Here is a 23,660-nt window from a genome sequence, read left to right on the forward strand (position 1 = left end):
AAAGTGAGTCATGAAGTGAGCATGATAAAAAATCAGGGGCTGGGGTTCTCACATCCTGAACCCTGCATTACCATATAAATGTGATAATTAAATTACCATATAAATAAAAATAGATAAATAAATATAACCCTCAGGTTTGCAATAAGCCAGCATTGATCGTTACCTCCATGAGGATCCAGCTCTGACTCCAAGGGCTCCTCTCTCTCCCTCTCTGTCTCCCCCTCACCCCTCTCCCTCTCTCTCTTTACACCCTGTCCCAGTGACCCCCACCACAGCAGCCCCAGCTGCTCCCCCTGCCCTTCCATGGAGCTGTGGGATGGACACAGCCCCGTGCTCCCATTCCAGATGGCTCCAAATCAGCTTTTCCAAGGGGAAATGGGGCACAGGGAGCTCCCTCCCCAAAGCACAGATTCCAACCTGGAGATAAATCTGCTCCCACAAACCCTCCTGAAGTCTGCACATTGCTCCCATAAAACAGCAGGGAACTGGGATTTGGAGAAGCTGGAAGATGCAAAATTCCCTTTATCATCCATAGGAAAATGAAAGACAAAGGGTCCAGGAGAGCTGCAGAGGGGCTGGGGACAAGGCCTGCAGGGACAGGAGCCAGGGAATGGCTCCCACTGGGAAAGGGGAGATTGGGCTGGGATCTTGGCAAGGAATTCCTGCCTGGGCTGGAATTCCCAGATTTGCTGGGGCTGCCCCTGGATCCCTGGCAGTGCCCAAGGCCAGGCTGGACACTGGGGCTCGGATCCAGCTGGGACAGTGGGAGGTGTCCCTGCCATGGCAGGGGTGGAATTGATGATTTTAAGGTCCCTTCCATCCCAACCCATCCCATGAGAACCATGCACGAGTTGCTCCCCAGCTCTGTCCCCCACAGGATGAAGAATTCACTTCCCCCTGTTATTTCCAGGGAATTTTTGTGACCCCTCATTCCAGGCTGCTCCCCCTCACTGCCCCCATCCCTGGCTTTGGGCAGGAGTGAGGAGGAGGAGGAAAACACCAGGAGAAGCCACAGGATTCCCCTGCAGTGAGAGATGGAGAAGTGTTTTGGTTTTGTGGAGGAGATATTTATGGAAGTGATGTAAAGTTTTTAGAAAACTATTCTGAAGGTTTTGTTCTAATTTTTATTACTTTTTTTCAGTTCCTGTCAATAATTTTTTCTTTATACCTTTTGAAAATTTTAAGCCAACTTTACCTTTCTCCTAATCCTACCTCACAGCAAAAAAATAAAAATTAGCCAACACTAAACCCACCACACTCATTAGTACATTAACCAAAAATCTCAAAATTAGCAAAATTTCAAATTAGCAAACAAAAACCACCACAAGAAGGAGCAGAGCCACAGGAGCAGCAGGGATGGGAAGAGCAGAGCTGTGGATTGGGAAGGGATGGAAACAAAAGTACACAAGTTTCTCCAAACAGAAGAGAAAAAAAGATGCTGAGATGATGGAAATTTCTCCAAATTTTTCACCTAAAATCCACAGATGTGGTTGGATGTCCACATCCCTCCTCACCCATCAGCACAGAGCCAGGAGATTGGAATCCTTTGCCAGAAACCTGAACATGGAACTGGAAACTACCAGACAACACCTCCACCCTGTGATGTTCCTAAAATTGATAAATATCCTTCAGGTGATTAAAAAATATTAAATAATTACATAAAGTGTTCCCTGCATTAATTGGACACCAAATAGAAATTGAATTCCTGCTCCTTCCCAGCCACAGGGACCAAGGAAGGATCTTCCCAAAGCTCTGCCTCCACAAGGAATTAAAGGAGAATTTTAAAGGGAATTCTGCTCTAGGAATTGCTGCCTCAGGTAAATCCAGCACCTGGAGCCCTCCCAGACATCACCTCTGTGCACAGCTGGATGCACATTTGGGTTGGGAGGGCTTTCTGCACCTTCAGGAAGTTTAATCTGAATGAAAAGTTTGCTGAACTCTCAGGTGCCAACCGGCCCCTCCCCACAGCTCCAGTCCATGAGGGAAGGCTGGGTTTGCTTTCCCCAAAAAAACCCAGGAAAGAGCTGGGAAAATTAAAAGGCACTGAAATACAGGGAATTAAATTAATTAATGAACTCTTCAAGTTAGGCTGCTCCAGAGAAAGGCTGGGGTTTGTAAGACACAAAATTGAATTTGTCTCTGCCCATAAACACGACAGCAAAATCCCAGCAGCTCCTGGAGAATTCCAAGCAAGCATTCCCAGGCATCCATCACCACTCAGTGCCCCTGGCAGGAACAGCTCCCTGCCCCTGCTCCTGAATTCCAGCAAAGATCCAAAACCCTCCTGGAGAGCAACTCCAGAGCCTCTCCCAGCTCTGCTGGGATGAGATGAAATCCAAATATTCAGTGGGAGTGGGAAAGGCAATTCCTGATTTAGGGCACAGCCAGGGAGCTTCAGCTGATCAGCTCAGCCTTCACAGACACAACCACTGGAAAAGGCAACAGAGGCACCAGCCAGGTTTGGGCTGGATTTAAAATCAGTTTAGGATGCAAAATTCATGGAATTGCAGTGCACAAACTCTTGGTTTTTTATCCCAAAACTGCGGAATCAACCCAATGTCTCCAGGTCTCCCAGTAGCACCAATTCCCTGTGCAGGAAAGTGGAAAATGCAAGTGGAAAATGGAGTTATGGGGAGTTGGGATGCCTCAGGTTTTAGTTCTTGTATTTTTCACATTCTGTGCTGCTTTACTGTGAGGGTCTGGGTTCACATTATGGGATGGTGAGCTCTGTGCACAGAGCAGGGACACAAAACAATTCCTGCTCCAGGTGGGCACCAAGGACAAATGATCCAAATCTCAGCCCAAGAGCACAAACCCCATGGGCTGGAGAGAGAAAAACAAGGATGGGACTGCAGGGGCTAAAGCTGGAATGGGACAATGAACTGCAAGATGCAAATGGAGCAGAACTGATCCCAGGGAGAGACCCTGGGAGCGCTCGTGCATTTTGGGATCATTTTGGTCCATCTTGGGTCCATTTTGGGACCATTTTGGTTCACCTTGGGTTCATTTTGGGACCATTTTGGTTCACCTTGGGTTCATTTGGGACCATTTTGGTTCATCTTGGGTTCATCTTGGGACCATTTTGGTCCATCTTGGGTTCATTTTGGGACCATTTTGGTTCATCTTGGGTGCAGCCCTGAGATGGTGCTGCCCAACGTGGATCCATGGAGAGGATCTTTTTAATAAATCCCTGCTTTATTCTTTATTCTGGTCTCTATTCTAGCTAAGCTTTCACAAGGCATCAGTTCCACCCCCAACTGAACATCCCAGACTGCCACAAAACCATGGAAAACTCAACTGGGAGAAGCCAAGGACGCAACGGATCCTCACTTCTCAATGGCCAAATCCAGGATAAAACTCCAGAATGAAGTCCAGGATAAAACTCCAGGAGCAACCAGGGAAGGAACAACCACTCCTCATCCAGCAACAAAATCCCAAACTCATCCCAGAGCCTTGGCTTGGAGAAGAAGAACTTCCATACAACAAATGAACCTCCAACCTCTTCCCAAAAAAATGGACAATTGCCACCAAACGCCCCTAAATCCCACCTGTTTCATGGTGGTCTCACTGATCTCAATTCCCACCAAAGGCCCCCAAATCCCACCTGTTTCGTGGTGGTCTCGCAGACCTTGTTTTCCACCAAATTCCCCCAAAATCCCACCTGTTCCATGGCAGTCTCACTGTCCTTGATTCCCAAATGTCCCCAGATCCCACCTGTTTCATAGCAGTGTCTCCAATCTCAATTCCCACCAAAGTCCTCCAAATCCCACCTGTTCCATGGCAGTCTGATCCCAATTTCCCCAAATGCCCCCAAATCCCACCTGTTTCATGGCAGTCTCATTGATCTCAATTCCCTCCAAATCCCACCTGTTCCATGGTGATCTTGCAGACCTTGCTTTCCACCAAACGCCCCCAAATCCCACCTGTTCCATGGCAGTCTCACTGATCCCAATCCCCCCAAATTCCCCCAAATCCCACCTGTTCCATGGCAGCCTGATCTCAATTCCCCCCCAAATCCCACCGTTCCATGGCAGTCCCACCAACCCTGTTTCCCAAACACCACCAAATCCCACCTGTTCCATGGCACTCTGATCCCAAACCCCACCTGTTCATGGCAGTCTGATCCCAAACCCCACCTGTTCATGGCACTCTGATCCCAAACCCCACCTGTTTCATGGCGGTCTCTCCGATCTTGTCCGAGTGCTTGCGGATGCTCTCCAGGAAGTCCTTGAGGTCGGACATGGAGAGCTCCTTGATCTCCTCGCGCAGCCGCGGGATGTTGTCCACCATCACCTTGCAGAAGCGGTAGTGGCTCACCTGGGGCAGGAAGGTGTGCTCCAGGTGCTCCAGGGTCTTCAGGGCCGGGTAGTGCCTGGGGGAGCAGGGAAAAGTCAGGAATGTCACCCTGGTTTTTTAAGATTTTTCGAAGCCTTCTGAGATGTTGACATTCTTGTAGTGAACTTTCTCGCACACTTTCTGTACATAACTCATTGTTTTGCATTCCTTTATGGAGGAAGAGAAAGTTGATAGACTGTTGGTTTGTCCAGTGTCATTGGAGAGGTGGCACTGTCACCCTCCAATCCACTGTCATTCTTGGAAAACTATAAATGTTGGAGTCAGAAAACAAACTTCCCTTTTTTCTTCACCTTGAGAGCAGCGGTGTGAGCTCGTGTTCTCTCGTGTCCTATAGAGACACAGGAACCCTGCTGGAGCCCTGCTCTGGTGGAGCCCAGGGCACAGGGAATGTTTCTCTGCCTGTCCTGGGATGTGCTCACTCACCTTCAGGAGAACACTGCTTTAACCTTCCACGGAAAAAGCTTCCAAGACTTTGGGATGAATTGGAATCTACGAGTGTGTGAAATGCAGTAATGTAGGTTATCATAGGCTGAAAAACTGTATTTTTGGATTTTTAGTATGGAGGTGTGTCGCAGACATCTTTTATGGAAAATCCTTTCCTTAGGATTTTTCCTCCTGAGAAAAGCCTCAGGAACAAAATGTAACCAATGGTTATCTGCTGCTGTGGAATGCAACAGGTGCATCTGGGATTGGCCCATGTTGGTTGTTTCTAATTAATGGCCAATCACAGCCCAGCTGTCTCAGACAGAGAGCTGAGCCACAAGCCTTTGTAATCATTCCTTTCTATTCTATTCTTAGCCAGCCTTCTGATGAAACCCTTTCTTCTATTCTTTTAGTACAGTTTTAATGTAATATATATCATAAAATAATAAATCAGCCTTCTGAAACATGGAGTCAGATCCTCATCTCTTCCCTCATCCTGAGACCCCTGTGAGCATGGTCACAGAGGTGGATAAAAGATGGAGGATTTGGGGCATTGTCTGATCTCCTTCTTGTTCTTCATCTCCTTGGGGTGGGTCTCTTCTGCCAAGCAATCACGGAGAAGACAAGAGGACACAGTTTTAAGGTGTACCAGGGGAGGTTTAGGCTGTTCACTGGGAAGAATTTATGCAGAAAAAGGGTGATGAGATACTGAAATGGGCTGCCCAGGGAGGTGCTGGAGCCCACCCCTGGAGGTGCTCAAGGGAAGACTGGAGGGACATGGCACTCAGTGCCATGCTCTAGCTGGCATGGCAGTCTTTAGTCCTAGGTTGGACTCAATGATCTCAGAGGTCCTTTCCAGCCATTTTCTGCAGTGTTGGTGGCACAGTGATTGGTTAGAAGAGCCCCAGTGCAGATGTTGTGTGAACAAACAATTATTTATTGGTAGAAATGTAGAAATAAAATACATTCTAAGAGTTAATTGGACAAAGTAGTTTTAAAAACCTTAAACCTGTGTGTCTTGCAACTTTTTTAGTACCTTTCTCTTTGTACACCAAGTCTGGGGTGTAGATGGTGTGCTGAACTGCTGATAAGAGAAAAAATAACAACCTGAAAACCAAAAAAACCCCGAAGTCCCATTCATCTCCCAACTCTAGCACAGAACTTCTAAAAAGTCTCCCCATCAGGGGAACCTCAGGGGGAGTTTTCACAGTTTTGGTTTCACCAATTTGTGATTTCACCAATTTTGAGATTTCCCAGCCCAAGGCACCAAGGAGTGGGGTGGGTTTGGTGCTGGCCAATCCCCAGTGCTGTCACTCCTGCTGTGAGACAGGAGCAGGAGAAAGGCAAAGAAGGCTCAAAGCCTTAAAGGGGTATAAAGGAAAATTTATTATCAGTAATTTTATTATCAGCTTTGCATCATTTCCCTAAATGTCTCCTGTGCAAAACCATGACACCTGGTTACTGAGAATTTTAGACTTTCTGTGCTAACAGAATTCAGGAGAGAACCTTGGGAATGCCCAGGGAGCCAGGGATTGACCCAGAGGGACAAACACCCACTGGGGGCTGATATCCCAGGGAATTCTCAGGTCCCATTCCTTCCACAAACCCCATAATTTTAGTTCTATTGTTTAATTTTGGAAGCTTTTTTTGCGAGCAGCTCCCAGAGGGGAGCTGAGCTCTCTCCCAGCTCCGTGTCCCCGGAGCTGAGGGGGAAAAGAAGAATTTGGATAAAATCCAGGGCCAGAGGGGCCTTTTTGGAGTGATTTTCCTGCTCCTGTTGGGGATAGCTCAGCTCCCAGCAGGATGAACATTCCCAGAGAATTCCTGGTCTACAAGAAACCTGGAGAGGGACAAGGCCTGCAGGGACAGGAGCCAGGGAATGGCTCCCACTGGGAAAGGGGAGATTGGGCTGGGATCTTGGCAAGGAATTCCTGCCTGGGCTGGAATTCCCAGAGCAGCTGGGGCTGTCCCTGGATCCCTGGCAGTGCCCAAGGCCAGGTTGGAGCCCCCTGGGGTGTGGAAGTTGTGCAGTTGGGTGATCTTTGGGGTCTCCTCCATCCCAAACCCTTCCAGGATTTTACAATTCCATTTCTCACTGTTTGGAGACCACACAGAGCCAGGGGTAAATAAAAAGCTCTGATCCCTCCAGAGCATCCAGATCCCTCCAGAAATTTTGGACTTTTCCACCATTTTCCACACAGCCATGGCAAAAAAAAATCTTTCTGTCCCCTCCTTAAATTCTGGCCAATTCAGAGAAAAATTCCCTCTCTTCACCCTGACCATTCCTCTGGGATCAGCTCCACCTCCAGCTCCTGGCCATGGATTCTCCATTTGGGAACAGGCTGAGCTGGTTTAGAAACACCCCCAAATTCCTCCTGTCTGTGGAGTTTATTCCCCCAAACACAAACTAAACTAATCCCAAACCCAGCCCTGATGGCAGGAACCCCCCCATGGCTGCCCCTCCTGAAATGACCCAAGTGAGACCTGGGGCAGATAAAAAAATGGAATATCTGTGCTGTGTCTGCTGAATGCAGCCATCAAATCCAGACAAAAAATAAAAAACAGGAAAAATCCAAGCCAGGGCTCTCAATATTCCTGAAATGTGCATTTCAGTGTGGGTTTGTTTCTAAATGAACCGATCCAAAAAACGGAGGGGAAAAAAGGGAAGCAATTCTCAGCTGCAGCCCCTGGAAATGCTGCCCACAGGGAGGGCATGGAGCAGCTGGAGGATTCCTGCAGGAATTGCCAGCTCCAGCTCCCACCCCACATCTGCCAGCAGATCAGCCCCAAAACAGCCCCAGGACATTTGGAGAGCCCATCCCTGCCCTGGAGAGGCCTGGGAAGAGCCAGGAGCTCCTGGGAATCCCAGAGCAGGGCTGGGATTGCTGCTCCAGCCTGGCACCCAGCTGCAGGCACCTTTTCCCCTTCAGCAGCTGCTCCATGCCCAGTCTGCCACCCCCAGGGCTCCAAAATCTCTCCCTGCTGCTCAAACTAACCAGGATTCCTGCCAAAATCCCAGATTTTCATCCCTCAGCAGATGCAGGGTGGGGAAAGCCCTGGATTTACAGCCCAGCACCCCAAGGCACTGAGTGTTGAGGAATTATTTCTACAGCAGAAAAAGTTTTCTCCCCAGCTCCCACTATCCTGATGTTTCCAGCTCTTTGCATTCCCCCCACATTCCCTGGGATCTCTCAGGTTGGATTAGGATTTGTTTTATGGCATTCGTGGAATAAAATTGAATAAATTTTATTTACTAAAAATTAAATAAAATATTTAATAAATAAATATTAAATTTAAAAATATTTAATAACATTTAATAAAATAAAATTTATTAAATTTTATTCAATAAATTTTATTTATTTACCAAGGTAAAAACACCTTGGTTGTATGTAGAATATTGAGCTGCCAGAAAAAAAAGGAGCATCCACCTTAATTCCCAAAATCTGAACCTGCTGCCATCCCCAATGCTGAGCTTCTATAAAAAACCAAGAAAACCTTAATTCACCTTAATTCCCAAAATCTGAACCTGCTCCCATCCCCATTCTCAGCTGTACCACAGGAGGATGAGCAGGATTGTGAGGAAAAGCAGCCAAAACCCAGGAAATTTAACCTGAACTGCTGAGATTCTCCTTAAATTACCCAGCACCAAACAATTCCTTGGACTCTTCCCCCTCCACATTCCCTAGGATCTCTCAGATTGGATTAAGATTTGTTTTATGGAAATTATGGAATAAAATTTAGTTGGTAAAACACCTTGGTTGTATGTAGAATATTGAGCTGCCAGAAAGAACCAAGGAGCATCCACACCTTAATTCCCAAAATCTGAACCTGCTGCCATCCCCAATATTGAGCTTCCATAAAAAACCAAGAAAACCTTAATTCACCTTAATTCCCAAACTCTGAACCTGCTGCCATCCCCAATACTGAGCTGCCATAAAAACCAAGGAGCATCCACCTTAATTCCCAAAATCTGAACCTGCTGCCATCCCCAATATTGAGCTGCCATAAAAAACCAAGAAAACCTTAATTCACCTTAATTCCCAAACTCTGAACCTGCTGCCATCCCCATTCTCAGCTGTACCACAGGAGGATGAGCTGGACTGTGAGGAAAAGCAGCCAAAACCCAGGAAATTTAACCTGAACTGCTGAGATTCTCCTTAAATTACCCAGCACCAAAGAATTCCTTGGACTCTTGCCCTGAAGCCCCAGCCCAGCCCAGATTTACCTCTTGGATTTCATCTGCTCCCGCAGCTTGCTGTACATCTCCAGCACTGGGAAGAGAAGGGAAACACAGCTCTGAGACAGGAACACACAGCTGGGAACCCAAAAAGGAAACAAAAAATTGGGAATTCCACCAAAGAGCTCCAAAGAGGAGGAGGTTCCTCACCGGGGAGACACAGGGTGAGTTTATCCACCGTGGCTGAGATGTTCCTCTGCTGCAGCCGGCACTGCCTCAGCTCCTCCATGGCCAGGATCAGCTGGAAAAAGGGGAAAAGCTCCCTCAGGATCAGCAACCACCCCTGGGCTCCATCCCAGAGCAGCAGAGCCCAAACCCTGCCCTGACAAGGGGCGAGCTCGGGATGGGGGCAGCTCCAGCCAGGGAAGTTCCCTGAATTCCCTGGATTTCAAACAGGGAGCAGCAAACCCAAAGGCATGGAAGTGGCCTTGGAGCACATCCTGTGCATTCCAAAATGTTATTTCCCCTTTTCCCCTTCCCATTTTAGGCATCTCTTGCCAGTTTTTTGGTTCTCAAAGGCAGGATGTGGCCGCTTGCTCCTGGGGGATTCTCCTCATCCCAAAGTTAACAGGGATTTCATGAGGCTCCAGGAGCAAAGGGGGAAAGGGGAAAACAGGGATACAAGGAGGGAATTCTCACATCCCAAAGTGAACAGGGATTTCATGAGGCTTCAGGAAAAAACCTGGGGTGGGGAAAAGGGGAAAACAGGGACACAAGGAGGGAATTCTCCCATCCCAAAGTTAACAGGGATTTCTCAGTGCTCAGGTTCCAGAGAAAATCCTGGGATATGGAAAAGGGAAAAACAAGGATACAAGAAGGGAATTCTCACATCCCAAAGTGAACAGAGATTTCACAAGGCTCCAGAAAAAAACCTGGAATGGGAAAAAGGAGAAAACAGGGACAAAAGGAGGGAATTCTCAGATCCCATATCTAACAGGGATTTCATGAGGCTCCAGTAGAAAATCCTGGGATGGGGAGGAGGGGAAAACAAGGATACAAGGCCAGGTTGGACAGAGAATTCTCACATCCCAAAGTTAACAGGGATTTCACAAGGCTCCAGGAAAAAAACTGGGATGGAGAAAAGGAGAAAACAGGGACACAAGGAGGGAATTCTCACATCCAAAAGCTAACAGGGATTTCACGAGGCTCCAGAGAAAATCCTGGGGATGGGGAAAACAGGGATACAAGGAGGGAATTCTCACATCCAAAAGCTAACAGGGATTTCATGAGGCTCCAGAGAAAATCCTAGGATGTGGAAAAAGGGGAAAATAGGGACACAAGGCCAGGTTGGAAAGGGAATTCTCACATCCCGGAGTTAACAGGGATTTCCAGGGTTGAGGCTCCAGGAGAAAATCCTGGGGATGTGGAAAAGGGAAAACCAAGGATATAAAGAGGGAATTCTCACATCCCAAAAGGAACAGGCATTTCTCAGAGCTCAGGCTCCAGAGAAAATCCTGAGATGTGGAAAAAGTAAAACAGGGATACAAGGTCAGGTTGCACAGGGAATTCTCCTCATCCCAAAGCTAAAAGGGATTATTCAGTGTTCAGACTCCAAGAGAAATCCTGGGGATATGGAAAAGGGAAAAAGGGGGATACAAGGAGGGAATTCTCACATCCCAAAGTTAACAGGGATTTCTCAGAGCTCAGGCTCCAGAGAAAATCCTGGGGATGTGTAAAAGGGAAAACAGGGATACAAGGCCAGGCTGGACAGGGAATTTTCCTTATTCCAAGCTAACAAGGATTTCTCAGGGCCGAGGCTCCAGAGAAAATCATGAGGATGTATTAAAGAGAAAACCAAGGATACAAGGAGGGAATTCTCACATCCCAAAAGTAACAGGGATTTCTCAGTGCTCAGGCTCCAAGAAAATCCTGAGATGTTTAAAAGGGAAAACCAAGGACACAAGACCAGGCTGGACAGGGAATTCTCCCTGCCACCCCAGTCCAGGCTGTAATTCCAGGGCTGGATCCATCACTTACTTCTTTCCCTTCGTTCTGCAGCTTCCGGTTGGTGTCTGTCACTTGGTTCTGTGGGAATATTGGGAAAAGCACAGAGCACATCCCATAAATCAGGACAATGTTCTTCCCACCAAAACAAACTGTCCATAAACACCATCCCTCCCCACGGCTCCCATCCCATGGAAAAGCTGTTTATGGCTGAGTTAACAGCCACTGCCACTAGGGGACAAATCCAGGGATTTTCCTCTTTGCCACTGGAGAAAAGGGAAAGGCAACAGGAATTAATTCAGAGGCATGGAAGCCACAAAATGCTGGAGTTTTCATGGATCCAGTTTGGAAAAAGACACAAGGCCAGGTTGGACAGGGAATTTTCCTCATTTCAAGCTAACAGGGATTTCTCAGGGCTCAGGCTCCAGAGAAAATCCTGAGGATGTGGAAAAGGGAAAAACAAGGACACAAATCCAGGGATTTGCCTCTTTGCCACTGGAGAAAAGGGAAAGGCAACAGGAATTAATTCAGAGGCATGGAAGCCTCAAAACGCTGCAGTTTTCATGGATCCAGTTTGGAAAACTCCAGTTTTCACCTGAGTGAGGGAGGAATTAATTCCCTTCCCCATCACCAAATCAATTCCATTTAAGTTTTAACTCCTTCATATCCCAACAGCAAAGGATTCTTTACCAGGAGCTTCCCCTACAAATAATTATTTATATTCATGGAATTTCTTATAAAACTTCCTTTGGGATCTTCATTTCCCTCTGGATGGATCCTTGCTCCTGCCTGGTGTAAGATATTTTTATACACCTGGGATAAAAAACTCCCTATATTTTCTGGATTATCCCACCAAGCTGGGGCTCAGAGGTGGGAAATTTCCACTTGGCAAAGCTGAGGATTCCCTGGAGTGGGAAAAGCCCAGACCAGCCTTTCCCAGCCCCAGCAGGACCCACAGGAGAACAAAGGGGATTTTGGGGCTCGTCAGAATGGAAAATCAGGAGTTCTCCCATTATCCAGCCAAGGAGTGGGAAGAGAACTTTGGGAATTCTCCTGAGTTCAGGCTGGGACAGCTGGAAGAACCCAAACTTCCAAGCCAACATTCTCAGCTCCAGATCTCTGCCACCACAGCCAATTCCTGAGGGAATTCCAGCAGGGCTGCTCAGGGTTCTGAGATTTCACATCACTCCAAGATTTCCATGCCATAAAACCCCTTTTTTCCCCCAAAATCTCCTTCTGCAGCTCCTAAAGCTGGAAATGTTCATTTCCAAGCTCATTCCTGTAAAAGGTTTTTTCTGATCCAGGTTCTCCCCACAGTGGGAGCTGCTGCTGCATTCCTGCCCCATTTTAGGAACAAATTCCTGTCTGATTTCCAGAGTTCTGCTCCTTCTGGAAGCAGAACCTTTCCCAGAGCTTGGAAAACACCAAGAGCTGGGAGGCAGAGCCCTCAAAGGGCTTCCAGGAGTGGGAGATCTCACAGATCTGCCTGAGAGCTTCACTTCCTTTGGAATAATCATGGAAACAAAGAATTTTTAACGAATTTCACCCCAGGGAAGGAACAGCACGTGGGGCTCTCCCATTCTCCAGCAGGATGGGGATGGAGGAGCAGGAGGAGCTCCAAGGGGGATTGGGAAGGTAAATGAACCATCCTGGAGCAGAAATTGAGCAGGAAACAACTGAGGGAGCCGGGCAGGGGCTGCAGAATCCCTGAGGGAGCCGGGCAGGGGCTGCAGAATCCCTGAGGGAGCTGGGCAGGGGCTGCAGAATCCCTGAGGGAGCTGGGCAGGGGCTGCAGAATCCCTGAGGGAGCTGGGCAGGGGCTGCAGAATCCCTGAGGGAGCTGGGCAGGGGCTGCAGAATCCCTGAGGGAGCTGGGCAGGGGCTCAGCCTGGAGCAAAGGAGGCTCAGGGGGCCCTTGTGGCTCTGCACAGCTCCTGCCAGGAGGGCACAGCCGGGGGGATTTGGGATCTTATCCCAGGGAACAGGGACAGGAGCAGAGGGGAGGCCCAGGGTGGATATTTGGAATATTCCTCATGGAAGGGGCTGCCCAGCATTGGAAGGAGCTGCAGTGGAGTCTCCATCCCTGGAAAGGTACAAAACCCTGTGGATGTGGCACCTGGGAATGGGCTTTGGTGGTGGCTGGACTTAAAGATCTTGAGCAACTTTTCCAACCTCACCAACTCCATGATCCCACAATCTCCATTCTTTCTGAGCTCACCAGGTCAGACAGAAGGAAAACTTTGGATTCATCCACATCAAATTGATTCAGGATCCATTTTTTTGAAACAGATCCTGGGCCACCACAATTTCCCCCCTGGCCCAGCCTCCCCCAGGAAGGTTTGTGGTGCTCCCAGCAGCAGAACCACCCAACCTCAGAGCTCCCTTCCACTCCCACACCAGCCATGGTGCTTCCCAAGCTTCCCAGGATGGAAGAAAGGAGTTCTCCATGATTTCCCCTCCAGCATCTGCATCCCATCTCTGGCCCTGCTGCAGTAGCTGCAGCCCTGCTGGCTGCCTGCCCTCCCCAAAACCTGCTCATTTCCTTTATGGTGTTTGGAGCTTTTACGAGCAGGAGCCCAGCATCTCCTCCAAAGATTATTTGATTTGCTCAGATCCCGAAAATCCCACCAGGAAAAAGGAATCCGTGTCGGGTAATTTAAAACCACTCCTAAACTGAGGCTGGGGCTGGGGGGGTTTGCTGCTAAAATCACCCAGCAATCCCAGCTCCAGGGAAAAGCAGGGCTGGAGCGGGGCCCTGCACGCTCCCGGATTTTGGGGGGCAGGGGGTCGTGTTTGGGATTGTTCCTGCAGTCTCCAGGCCTGGATGAGAACTGGATGATTGTTTACACAGACCCCGTGCTGCTAAGCTGGGCTTGGCAGAGCTGGGCTCTGCTAAGCCAGGCCAGACGTGCAGAGGGGGACAGGCAGGTGGCACAGGAGGGACCGGGAGCACTCCAGGGATTTGTGGGGTGAGCTGTTCCCTCATCCACACCCCAGAACTGGGAGCAGGGGGCCCAGAGAGTCCCTGGGATCATCCCAGAGGGGCAGAACGCTGGGAGAGAGGAGCAAGGGCAGCTGGAGAGGAGCCCTGGGAACGGAGCCATGTCACAGACATATTATCTGAAAAATCCTTTAATTGGGATCTTTTCTCCTGAGAACCTCAGAAGTTTCAGCTTCTCCATGTTTTGCTGCTTTGGAATGTGATTTGGAGAATTGTTTACCCAGCATGTGAATTGTTTTTACTTGATAACCAATGACAGCCACCTGTGTCGAGGCTGTGAGCAGTTTTTATTATCAAAAAATAAAAATTTTATTATCATTTTTTCCTTTCCTTTCAAGCTTTCTGATGAAATCCTTTCTTCTGTTCTTTAGTATAGTTTTAATATATCATTTTCTTTTCATATGATATATATCATAAAATAATAAATCAGCCTTCTGAAACATGGAGTCAAGATTCTCATCTCCTCCCTCATCCTGGGACCCTCAGACACAACCACAGAGCCACCTCTGGATCTGTCCCTGTCCCTGCTGGTGACATCCACCCACAAGGGAAGAGACAGTGACCAGAGCCATCCTTCATGCTGGAATCTCCAAAACTGCTCCCAGGTTTCTTCCCTACACATGAGGGGAAATTCCTGCACCAAAAGTGCTGTCCAACCCTGGCAGGGGTGGAGGGCCCATCCCTGAGGGATTTAAATCCATGGATGTGGCACCTGGGGACACGGCCTGGGCAGTGCTGGCAATGGTTGGACTCAGAGGGATTTTCCAATCTGAACAATTCTGGAATTCCATAAAATTAAGAAGGAATCACCTCTGGTTTATGATTGACAGGGCAAAAAGGTGTAGCATTAAAAAGGGCTTGGCAGCCACATGAGCTGGGATTCCTGGAGCAGAAGTTAGGACAGCCCCAGCTGGGACAACACTGGGGGAGGTGGGATAAAAATCCACCAGGAATGGCCCAGCTGAGTGAGAGAATCAGGGAATGGCTTGGGTTGGAGGCAACCTTAAATCTCATCCAGTTCCATGGGCAGGGACACCTCCCACAGTCCCAGGTGGATCCAACCTGGCCTTGGGCACTGCCAGGGATCCAGGGGCAGCCCCAGCAAATCTGGGAATCCCAGCCCAGCCCCTGCCCACCCTCCCAGCCAGGAATTCCTTGCCAAGATCCCACCATTCTGTCCATGGCATGAACGTGAGGGGAGCTCTTTGCTGAGCCACAGCAGGGCAGCTGGAAACCACAAATCCCCAAATCATCATGGCTGGAAAAGATCACCCAGTCCAACCATGCCCAACAGCACCAGGGCCACCCCTGCCCATGTCCCCAAGTGCCACATCCACAGGGCACTGAAATCCCTCAGGGATGGGGACTCCAAACCTCCCTGGGCACTTCCAAGGCCTGACCCCCCTTTCCATGAGGAAATTCCTCCCCATGTCCACTCTGAGCTCCCCTGAGGCCGTTCCCTCTGCTCCTGTCCCTGTTCCCTGGGATAAGATCCCAAATCCCCCCGGCTGTGCCCTCCTGGCAGGAGCTGTGCAGAGCCACAAGGGCCCCCTGAGCCTCCTTTGCTCCAGGCTGAGCCCCTGCCCAGCTCCCTCAGGGATTCTGCAGCCCCTGCCCAGCTCCCTCAGGGATTCTGCAGCCCCTGCCCGGCTCCCTCAGGGATTCTGCAGCCCCTGCCCGGCTCCCTCAGGGATTCTGCAGCCCCTGCCCAGCTCCCTCAGGGATTCTGCAGCCCCTGCTCAGCTCCCTCAGGGATTCTGCAGCCCCTGCCCGGCTCCCTCAGGGATTCTGCAGCCCCTGCCCGGCTCCCTCAGGGATTCTGCAGCCCCTGCCCGGCTCCCTCAGGGATTCTCCAGCCCCTTCCGAGCTCTGTTCCTGCCCTGGCCATGCTCCAGCCCCTCTGGGGCTCTCCCCAGCCCTGGAGGTGCCCCGGCAGTGCCAGCACAGGGACACTGTGGCACTGCCCTGGCCCTGCTGCCACCCCAGAGCTGGCACAGCCCAGGGGTCTCTTGCCCACCTGGGCACCTCAGTGTCCAGCCAGCTGATGCTCAAGGAGATGAAATTCCCAAGGCAGTGCTCGGGGACAAACAGGACAGAAAACGCAGCCCCGAGGCTCTGCTCAGGTTTAGTTCATTTGTGGCCACTCTGAGAGGCCCAGCCACAGAAGGTGACACATCCACATCGAGCTAAAACAACAGCAAAAAGGACATTTCTGCAAAAAACCAACCCCCAGAGCAGCCCAGAGCACACAAGAGGAGGAGGAGGAGGAGGAGGGAGCAGGGAGGGCCCCGCTGGCTCCTCACGGGTTCAAAGGCCCAGATCAAATGGAGGATGAATGGCTGGAACCAAACCCACTCTCAGCACTCGATCCTCAGATGATTCCCCAGGGAAAGCCTCACAAAGAGGGCCCAGGGTTTCAGAAAGGCCTTTCTGGGGATGTTTTTGCCATGTGCTGTTTTATGGATCACATAGGCCTGGAAATCAAGGGAGATCCTGAGGGGACAGGGATGGACTTCACAGTGAGCCACCAACAAAGGGGCTGGTGGCAGAATGGGAACCAGCTCCAAGCAAACAAACAATGTGCAAGTCTTGGCTGGAAACAATGCCTTGAAAAAATAAAAAAAAAAAATTAAAAAAGGGGAAAAAAGGACTTATTTCGTGGTAATTCCAATGGATTCATCCTGCAATGAATTGCTGGGTGAATTCTCCTCAGGACATCCCTCAGGAAGGTGTTCCTGAGAGGAAACTCCTTTTTGGGATGGAGACTTGGATGTGTCAAGTAAGAACCCTGCTGGGAAATGCCACAGGTAGCTTAAATCAATGAATAAATGTGTTAAAAGCAGTGCTCAGCACCCTGACTTCAAGTTCTTCCCTTTTCTCCAGAAAATCTGCTTTTCTGACAGATTTTGTGATTTAGAACTTCAGCTTTTCCAGTCTCCCACACTCCCGAACACCAGGACAGTCCTTCCTAATTGCCAGAACTTTTCACCAGGACAGGCTCCACTCAGCCAGAAAAGCTCCCTGAGCTGCTTCCTGAGGACAAACCACCCCTTTTTGGGAGCCACTGACTCAGCCCCATTGCCCAGGTGACTCTTCTGGGAGGAATTTTGGGTTTCCAGCCCGGGTCCCACCTTGTTCCTGCAGGAAGGGATGGCCCAGACACCTCTCCCTGTCCTGCTTGGATTTGTGGAGGAGAATCAGGAAGGTTTTGACACTCCTCTGCTCCCCAAATCTGGAATATTTGGATTTTAAGGCACAGGAACCAAACTTGAGCCCCAAGCACCTCCAACCTCCTGCTCCCTTTTCCTGAAGCCTCTCCAGTTTCCTTCCTGCCCTTCTTCCAAACTCTCATCCTACAAATGGCTTTTTCCACACATTACTGAGCACTTTTCCAAGAACTGGGTAAATCCCACCTTTCCCTCGTCTTTCTGCACAGTTTTAAAGGCCACAAGACTTATTTTAGCTCAAGAAACTGGGATAAGATCCATGAGGAAAAGCACTTTTCCTAATGAAAACAGGCTTGGCTTGAAGTTTCTTGGTGCTTTTAATGCACCACACTGGTGCAGTTTGGCCAAATAATTGCTAAACTTTCAATGACCAACCCATTGCTCCAGGAACAATTAAAATAAATATTTATATTTTAATTTTTTTTTTTTTTTAATAGAAATGTCATGGATAAAAGGAGAAAAGATTGATGTGGTTCTGAGAATCCCAGAGTGCCTGAGATGGGGCCACCTAAAAAGAGCTGCCCAGGGCAGTGTCAGGGCAGGATTTTCACAGAACTCACAGGGTTGGAAGAGACCTTAAAGATAACGAGTCCAACCCAGCCCCAGCACCCCAACTGAACCCTGGCACCCAGTGCCACACCCAGGCTTTGTTAAACACACCCAGGGATGGGGACTGCACCACCTCCCCGGGCAGAACATTCCAGAACTTTATCACCCTCATGCCTCAGGTTTGAGCTTTTATATTTTCACATTCTGTGCTGCTTTAGTGTGTGGGTCTGGGCTTCACATCAGGGGATGGTGAGCTCTGTGCACAGAGCAGGGAGACAAAACAATTCCTGTTCTAGCTGGGCACCAAGGACAAATGACCCAAATCTCAGCCCAGGAGCACAAACCCCATGGGCTGCAGAGAGAAAAACAAGGATGGGACTGCAGGGGCTAAAGCTGGGATGGGACAATGAACTGCAAGATGCAAATGGAGCAGAACTGATCCAAGGGAGAGACCCGGGAGCCCTCGTGCATTTTGGGACCATTTGGGTCCATCTTGGGTTCATCTTGGGACCATTTTGGTTCATCTTGGGTTCATCTTGGGACCATTTTGGTTCATCTTGGGTTCATTTTGGGACCATTTTGGTTCATCTTGGGTCCATTTTGGGACCATTTGGGTTCATCTTGGGTTCATTTTGGGACCATTTTGGTCCATCTTGGGTCCATTTTGGGACCATTTTGATTCATCTTGGGTGCAGCCCTGGCTGGGCTCTTGTGCTGCCCAAGGTACATCCATGGAGGAGATCCTTTGAATAAATCCCTGCTTTATTCTGTAACTCTGCCCAGCCTCTGCTCTAGGTCAGCCTTTACAAGACATCAACCCTCCCTGTAAAACCCTTTTCCCTGATATCCAGCCTGTATTTTCCCTCACTGTAAGAGCCAGAATGAGGGATGTGGGACTCCAGGCACTCTCCAAAATGCAGTTTATTACATCCAAGATGTCACAGCAGCCCAGGGTCGGGGTGACAGCGCTGTGCCTACAGCTGTCAGCTCCAGCTGCAGGCAGCCCTGGAGACCCTTAGTTTAGATTACAAATGCATTCTATACTTTTCTTTTGGTTACATTGCATTATATACTTTCCTTTGCTGAGCATCTCAATACAGTAGAACCAATCCCTACCTTAACTTTTATCTCTAGCCCATCATAACTACTGTAATTCCCATATTCATGTTACTGTTCTCCAATCACTAAAAGCTGGTACATTACAGTTCAAGCTAGAAGTTGTTTTTCAGTTTTCTTGCAGTGGAAAATTCTGAGACCTTTTTTCTGCTTGCAGCTTTGCTGCCTTGTTTGCCTGTGCTCTCTTTCTGCTTGGTAAAAACATCTTCTTGTTTGGGGTGGGTTTATCCTTTGCTCTAAGCCATAAAAACCCCTTCTAACTCACACACCCTTTGCCTCCTTGGTTATCCAGCAAGGCTGGCTCAGCAATTCTTTTCTTCTATATCAAAACTTGCTTTAATTTCTATTCCTTCATCAGACTCCACATTTAAAACTCTTTCTGCCAAGCAACTGTGAGACATTCTTGTCAAACTCTCACCCTTCCCAACATCTCACCTTGAGTTTCTGGGCCTCTCCCCGCACCTTGAGGAGCTCAGTGATGGAGTCCACGAAGCCCTGGTAGTGGAAGTTGCACATCTTCTCGATCTCGCGGTCGTGGTTGCGGATCCGCGCCTCCAACTTCTCCATGAAGCGCCCGTGCTCCTCCCCATCGTACACAGACCTGCAGGGACAGCCAGAGCAGCACCCCAGATCAGCACCTTCAGATCAGCACCTTCAAATCAGCACCCCCAGATCAGCACCTTCAGATCAGCACCTTCAAATCAGCACCTTCAGATCAGCACCCCAGATCAGCATTCCCTCAGATCAGCACCCCCAGATCAGCACCCCCAGATCAGCATTCCCCAGATCAGCATTCCCTCAGATCAGCACCCCCAGATCAGCACCCCCAGATCAGCACCCCAGATCAGCATTCCCCAGATCAGCACCCCCAGATCAGCATTCCCCAGATCAGCACCCCAGATCAGCATTCCCCAGATCAGCACCCCAGATCAGCACCTTCAGCTCAGCACCCCCAGATCAGCACCTTCAGCTCAGCACCCCCAGATCAGCACCCCCAGATCAGCATTCCTGAGATCAGCACCTTCAGATCAGCACCTTCAGATCAGCACCTTCAGCTCAGCACTTTCAACCCAGCACCCCCAGATCAGCATCTTCAGCTCAGCACCCCCAGCTCTGCTGCCAGGATCCACCAGCAACATCCAGAACCTGACCCTAAAAACACCCTCTGGACATCCCAGCCCAGCACCCCCAGCTCTGCTGCCAGGAACATCCAAAATGTGACCCCAGAAATGTCCTTTGGACATCCCAGCCCAGCACCCCCAGATCAGCACCCTCAGCTCTGGTGCCAGGACCATCCAAAATCTGACCCCCAAAAATGCCCCCTGAACACACCAAATCAGCACCTTCAGCCAAGTACCCCCAGCTCTGCTGCCAGGAACATCCAGAACCTGACCCTAAAAACACCCTCTGGACATCCCAGCTCAGCATTCCCACTTCTGCTGCCAGGATCCACCAGGAACATCCAAAACCCAACCCAGGGGACCAAAAACATCCCCTGAAGACACCAAATCAGCACCCCCAGCCCAGCACCCTCAGATCAACACCCTCAGCTCTGCTGTCAGGAACATCCAAAACTTCACCCCAAAAATGTCCTCTGGACATCCCAGATCAGCACCCCCACATCAGCACCCCCATCTCTGCTGCCAGGAACATCCAACATCTGACCCCCAGAAATGTCCTCTGGACACACCAAATCAGCACCCCCAGCTCTGCTGCCAGGATCTACCAGGAACATCCAAAATCCAACCCAGGGGACCAAAAACATCCCCTGAAGACACCAAATCAGCACCCCCAGCCCAGCACCCTCAGATCAGCACCTCCAGATCAGCACCTTCAACCCAGCACCCCCAGACCAGCACCCCCAGTTCTGCTGCCAGGATCCACCAGCAACATCCAGAACCTGACCCTAAAAACACCCTCTGGACATCCCAGCCCAGCACCCCCAGCTCTGCTGCCAGGAACATCCAAAACTTCACCCCAGAAATGTCCTCTGGACACACCAGCTCAGCATCCCCAGCTCTGCCTGCCAGGATTTACCAGGAATATCCAAAATCTGACCCCAAAAACACCCTCCCGGGACAAAGGGACAGATTGTAAACCAGACAGCAAATTGGGTTTTAAAATGTTTCTATTTCAAGTCTTCTTTTCCTTTTTCACCATGTTGTGTTCCCTGATAAACCAGAACAGCCCAAACCAGGCCTGAAATGTTTCTAGTCCACCTTTTTTTTCCTTTTTCCACCCATTTTGGTGTCCCCTGAGAGACAAAAACACCCCAGCAGGACCTGAAATGTTTCTATTCCAACCTTTTTTCCCTTTTCCCAGCATTTTGTGTTCCCTGAGAGACCAGAACAGGCCAGGAGCACCTGAAACAAAGGTTTCTTTTTGAGCTGAGCCACCTGTGATGCCCCTGCCCAGAAATCCCCCCTGGAGAATCCTCTGGATGTTCTTTGGGCTCTGAGGCTGAAAGGGACAATGGAGAACCCCAGGATCTCCACAGCTGCCCAAATCCCCTGCCCCTCATATCCCAAATTTTGCCAGCCCAGTTTTGATAAAACACAACAGAGCTGGAGACTGGCGGGGCCACCTCAGCCCAAGAGATCCAAATCCAACCCATGGGACATCTTTTAGTGTTAAATCATGGAATTCCAGCATGGTTTGGATTGAAAGGATCTTAAATCCCACCCCATCCATGGGCAGGGACACCTCCCACTGTCCCAGGTGGATCCAACCTGGCCTTGGACATTCCAGGGATCCAGGGGCAGCCCCAGCAAATCTGGGAATTCCAGCCCAGCCACGAATTCCTTCCCAAAAAATCCCATCCATCCCTGCCCTCCTTCAGCTTAAAATTAAATATAAGGATGGAAGTCCAACCCAAATTTCTGTCCCTCAAATGTTTCCCTGGAAAGCAGAGGGACCAAGTCCCTCTCTGGGAATTCCAGGGTTGTTTTCCTGGAATTTCCTGGGGTTTTACAGCAAATGCAGATATTTTTAATGCACTGTGGCAATCCCACCCTTGGCCCTGCCTTTGGGAAGTTTTGGTTTCTAAACCTGAGTTCCCTCCCAATCCAAGAGTTAAGCTCGGAGTGAGGTTTATGGATTTGAGCTTGGGTCAGATATTAGGGCCAAATTAGGGATAGAGCAGATTCCAGGCAGCCTTTGGAGAGAAAAGATGGGAATGACCAGAGAGAAAAGATGGGAATAAGAGAAAAGATGGGAATGACCACAGAGAAAAGATGGGAATGAGAGAAAAGATGGGAATGACAGAGAAAGGATGGGATTGACAGAAAGAAAAGATGGGAATTATCAGAGAGAAAAGATGGGAATGACCACAGAGAAAATATGGGAATTATCAGAGAGAAAACATAGGAATGACCAGAGAGAAAAGATGGGAATGACAGAGAGAAAAGATGGGAATGACCAGAGAGAAAAGATGGGAATGACCAGAGAGAAAAGATGGGAATGACCACAGTGAAAAGATGGGAATGAAAGAGAAAAGATGGGAATGACCAGAGAGAAAAGATGGGAATGAGAGAAAAGATGGGAATGACCACAGAGAAAAGATGGGAATGGGAAAAAAGATGGGAATGACAGAGAGAAAAGATGGGAATGAGCAGAAAGAAAAGATGGGAATGAGAGAAAAGATGGGAATGACAGAGAGAAAAGATGGGAATGAGCAGAAAGAAAAGATGGGAATGACAGAGAGAAAAAATGGGAATGAAAGAAAAGATGGGAATGACAGAAAAGATGGGAATGACAGAGAGAAAAGATGGGAATGACAGAAAAGATGGGAATGACAGAGAGAAAAGATAGGAATGACCAGAGAGGAAAGATGGGAATGACAGAGAGAAAAGATGGGAATGACAGAAAAGATGGGAATGACCAGAGAGAAAAGATGGGAATGACAGAAAAGATGGGAATGACCAGAGAGAAAAGATGGGAATGAGCAGAAAGAAAAGATGGGAATGAGAGAAAAGATGGGAATTATCTGAGAGAAAAGATGGGAATGACAGAAAGAAAAGATGGGAATGACCAGAAAGAAAAGATGGGAATGACAGAAAAGATGGGAATGACAGAAAAGATGGGAATGAGAGAGAGAAAAGACAGCAATGACAGAGCTGACCAAGCTGTGACAATAAAATATTAAAAAATCATTAAGCAGTGAGGAGCAACATTCCAGAAGGAACCAGAAGCCCAGGAATGCAGGTGGACACAGGAAATCCTTTTTCCTGCACTGGGATCTGTGCTCTCCCTTTGGAGAATCCCATCCCTACAACCCACACAGGCCCCCAGGAAACAGGGAAAAATCCCAAGGCAGAGCTAAAAACTGGAGAAAATCGATTTCATTACTCTTCTTTCAGGCCATCTCAGTTCTGCAGGATCAGTAAAAGATTCTCAGCGGCAAAACAAAAATTCCAGAACTGTAAAAATAAAACCTCTCTAAATTCAGTGTGACAGAACCCAGACACCCGGAGCGGGTGATGGGGAGGGCACTGCCTTCTCCTGCTTGGTCCAAAGGTGCAAAAAAGAGAGAAAAGCTCCTCAGATCCCAGGAGAGGCAGCACTGGAGCGATGCTGCTGCATTCTCACTAAAGTTTGGTGGAGTTTTGGCTGCTGGAATCTGAAGTTTGGAGCCCGAGTGCCATCTAGTGCTGCACGGCCTCTTAGCAGGGTCTCGGTGACTCTAAAGGATTCCCAGCTCAAAAAGGAGAATTGCAATAAAAAACCAGAGGTGGGCAAGTTGTGTTTGCGCTCAGAGATGAACTGAAACAATGAAACCCCACAGCAGTAATGAAGTGTTTGTGCTCAA

At 49.1% G+C, this 23,660-nt stretch overlaps 1 protein-coding gene across 3 annotated transcripts in view; it reads right to left on the reverse strand.

Annotated features, from left to right (window-relative positions):
* EXOC6B (exocyst complex component 6B) overlaps positions 1–23,660 on the reverse strand; it is a 312,471-nt gene that overhangs the window by 232,253 nt on the left and 56,558 nt on the right. For all 3 annotated transcript variants that reach the window (XR_011684023.1, XM_071455767.1, XM_071455766.1), the window contains exons 2-6: positions 19,289–19,454; positions 10,994–11,041; positions 9,167–9,257; positions 9,005–9,050; positions 4,168–4,372 (exon numbers count right to left, since the gene is read on the reverse strand). Coding sequence is in view for 2 of the 3 variants with exons in the window: in XM_071455767.1 (XP_071311868.1) it covers positions 4,168–4,372; positions 9,005–9,050; positions 9,167–9,257; positions 10,994–11,041; positions 19,289–19,454 (556 nt within the window). In the remaining variant the exon portion in view is untranslated. The remainder of the gene's footprint in view (positions 1–4,167; positions 4,373–9,004; positions 9,051–9,166; positions 9,258–10,993; positions 11,042–19,288; positions 19,455–23,660) is intronic.

Source organism: Agelaius tricolor, unplaced genomic scaffold (assembly GCF_023055355.1).
Source record: "Agelaius tricolor isolate 1412-34295 unplaced genomic scaffold, bAgeTri1.0.p SCAF_54, whole genome shotgun sequence".
In the NCBI taxonomy this organism is placed as follows: domain Eukaryota; kingdom Metazoa; phylum Chordata; class Aves; order Passeriformes; family Icteridae; genus Agelaius; species Agelaius tricolor.